The following is a 3321-nucleotide window of genomic DNA, read 5'->3' on the forward strand; positions in this document are numbered from 1 at the left end:
AAATGGATTACACCCCTCTGCCTGTAGCCGATGCACTTTGCCCTGCCTTCAAAGAAAAATTCCCAACTTCTTTCTGAAGACACTGATAATACTAGAACTCATGTAAGCCATGTCTGGGTATTGAGCAGTGTGTGTTTCACCCTAGGTGGTTACGCCACAATCTGATTGCACAATCTCCTTTAGAGTTCCCAATAACTATATAGTGGTGCAACAGCCCGCCTTACTGGCTGCAGACTGAGTACATTTTTTTTAGCTAGCCCGTCATGCTACACAGTTTTTGGCAGATATACAAGTGACAGCACATAGACCGTGACTTACAAGTGACAGATCTATAGTAAATATAAATAAGACCATCATATAGCGGGGAAACAGCAGGAAATTCACGTGTTTCACGCTAGACAAGTGCTTAGTCTAGCATGAAATGCGTCAATTTGGTGCTGTTTCCCCGCTATGTGATGGTCTTCACTGTAATTTACCAATAAAAGTAAGAGTGCAACTATCCGGATTGAGATTTTATTACTTTGATATGCAGCAGATGAGCTGAGCTGGCACCTTTACGGAGCAACAGAGCAGTGAAAGAGTTCTCACCTGGAGTGGTGTCTATGTTGCTTTGCTCTTCCATTACACTTCACATACGCAACCAAAATTTGGTATTTTAACACCTAAAATAATACAACCAATATTTACTCAAAAAATATCTTTTTAATTTTTTTAAAGTAATAAATATATAAACAAAATGTCTAAAACAATTGAAACATATTTTGTACATGTGAAAAGAAAATAATTAAGGTAAATTTCTGTCTCCTCAATAAGACGTTCTTCTATTGAATTCATCAGTTCATTTCTACATTTTGTTAGCTACAATCTGTTTTAGCTTCTGTAACCAGTCCTTTAAACATTTTTTTACTTGACAGTCACAAACCCTTTCCCTTGATGGTCCTTCATGGTGGAGACAACCACCTTGCACAGTTCCTCCACTCTTTGGCTTGTGAAGAGCAAGCTGACAGTATACAGTATTTGTGGTGTATACTTTATCGGCTCCTTAGACGGAAAAAGGAGATATAGCATAGATAGACATGAATTTAGTCCTCTCAAAATGTCCTGTTCTTCTGAAACTGCTTCACCAAGTTGGTAAGGACCTCCAGCCCCTCCACTAGTCCTTCTCCATTGGCGGCACAGCACCCTTGGACGTGCCACTGGTGTCCTTTTAGCTTTGCCAGTCCCAGTTCTTCTGCCAGCTCCATGGGTTTCCTGGCACCTGGGAGATCTTGCTTGTTGGCCATCACCAAGAACGGCACACCTCTCATTTGATCATCCTCCAGAATAGCCCTGAGCTCTTCTCTGGCTTCCAGAAACCTCTCTGGGTCGGCACTGTCCACCACAAACACCAAGCCATCGGTGTTGACATAGTAGTGCTTCCACAGGGTTCGAATCTTGTCTTGACCGCCAACATCCCAGACAGTAAATGTCACATTTCGGATGGGCTCCACCGTCTCAACGTTGAATCCGAGGGTAGGGATTGTACAGACCGTCTCATTCAGCTTCAGCTTGTAGAGGACCGTGGTCTTTCCAGCAGCATCCAGACCCAGCATCAGGATCCGAGCCTTGGTACCAGAGAAGCCCATAAGAGTTTGGTAAAGGCTGCTGAGGAGGGCACCCATGCTTGCAGATGTGGATCTTCCTTGTTTGTTCTGGAATCTGCTTGCTCTGATCTCTGTAGCTCTGCATAATCTTACTAATCCCCATCGCTGTTTATATACGCAAGATCCCTTCACTGGCCAAACCCAGATTGCCTAGCAACCTGAGACGCAGGACAGGTATTTCCTGATTGCTCTGTAGTTCTGTGCTGTGTTGGAAGATTCCTCGATAACCTGTTGTGACAATGAGGAAGTGACAGCAGCCCAGGAAGTGACCTTGTTGGTACAGCATTCAGAACAGAAACAACTTTATTGCAACAATACACTTCAAGTAAATAGACACATACCTCATTAGAATGACATAAAACAACATTGTAACGGGATATTTGATTGCAAAGACCAATGTGCTTGAAGTTACAAATTAAAAAACACACATTATACACTTGTTTAGGTAAAATTGTGTTCACTGTACAAATTGTGAATAAAAACAGAATGCCATGATGTGGAAGTTTCAAATTTCAATATTTTATTCAGAATACTACATAGATGACATATCAAATGTTTAAACTGAGAAAATGTATCATTTTAAGGGAAAAATAAGTTGATTTTAAATTTCATGGCATCAACACATCTCAAAAAAGTTGGGACAAGGCCATGTTTACCACTGTGTGGCATCCCCTCTTCTTTTTATAACAGTCTGCAAACATCTGGGGACTGCGGAGACAAGTTGCTCAAGTTTAGGAATAGGAATGTTGTCCCATTCTTGTCTAATACAGGCTTCTAGTTGCTCAACTGTTTTTTAGGTCTTCTTTGTCGCATCTTCCTATTTATGATGTGCCAAATGTTTTCTATGGGTGAAAGATCTGGACTGCAGGCTGGCCATTTCAGTACCCGGATCCTTCTTCTACACAGCAATGATGTTGTAATTGATGCAGTATGTGGTCTGGCATTGTCATGTTGGAAAATGCAAGGTCTTCCCTAAAAGAGACGAAGTCTGGATGGGAGCATATGTTGTTCTAGAACTTGGATATACCTTTCAGCATTGATGGTGCCTTTCCAGATGTGTAAGTTGCCCATGCCACACGCACTCATGCAACCCCATACAATTAGAGATGCAGGCTTCTGAACTGAGCGCTGATAACAACTTGGGTTGTCCTTGTCCTCTTTAGTCCGGTTGACATGGCGTCCCAGTTTTCCAAAAAGAACTTCAAATTTTGATTTGTCTGACCACAGAACAGTTTTCCACTTTACCACAGTCCATTTTAAATGAGCCTTGGCCCAGAGAAAACGCCTGCGCTTCTGGATCATGTTTAGATATGGCTTCTTTTTGGCCTATAGAGTTTTAGATGGCAACGGTGAATGGCACGGTGGATTGTGTTCACCGACAATGTTTTCTGGAAGTATTCCTGAGCCCATGTTGTGATTTCCATTACATTAGCATTCCTGTATGTGATGCAGTGCCGTCTAAGGGCCCGAAGATCACGGGCATCCAGTATGGTTTTCCGGCCTTGACCCTTACACACAGAGATTGTTCCAGATTCTCTGAATCTTTGGATGATATTATGCACTGTAGATGGTGATAACTCCAAACTCTTTGCAATTTTTCACTGAGAAACTCCTTTCTGATATTGCTCCACTATTTTTCGCCACAGCATTGGGGGAATTGGTGATCCTCTGCCCATCT

General features: G+C 42.2%; 1 protein-coding gene across 1 annotated transcript; it reads right to left on the reverse strand.

Moving 5' to 3' along the window:
* Positions 1–769: 769 nt before the first annotated feature.
* LOC309567262 (uncharacterized protein) lies at positions 770–1696 on the reverse strand. The gene has a single exon (XM_082272644.1). The coding sequence runs from the start codon at positions 1659–1661 to the stop codon at positions 1092–1094; it is 570 nt and encodes a 189-aa protein (XP_082128770.1). The 5' UTR covers positions 1662–1696; the 3' UTR covers positions 770–1091.
* Positions 1697–3321: the final 1625 nt, after the last annotated feature.

Source organism: Pelophylax lessonae (genome assembly GCF_965119305.1).
Source record: "Pelophylax lessonae genome assembly, chromosome: 11".
NCBI lineage: Eukaryota > Metazoa > Chordata > Amphibia > Anura > Ranidae > Pelophylax > Pelophylax lessonae.

Bases quoted from the DNA above. Each gene is read 5' to 3' on its own strand.
- LOC309567262 (XM_082272644.1), bottom strand. From the start codon at position 1,661: ATGGGTGCCCTCCTCAGCAGCCTTTACCAAACTCTTATGGGCTTCTCT.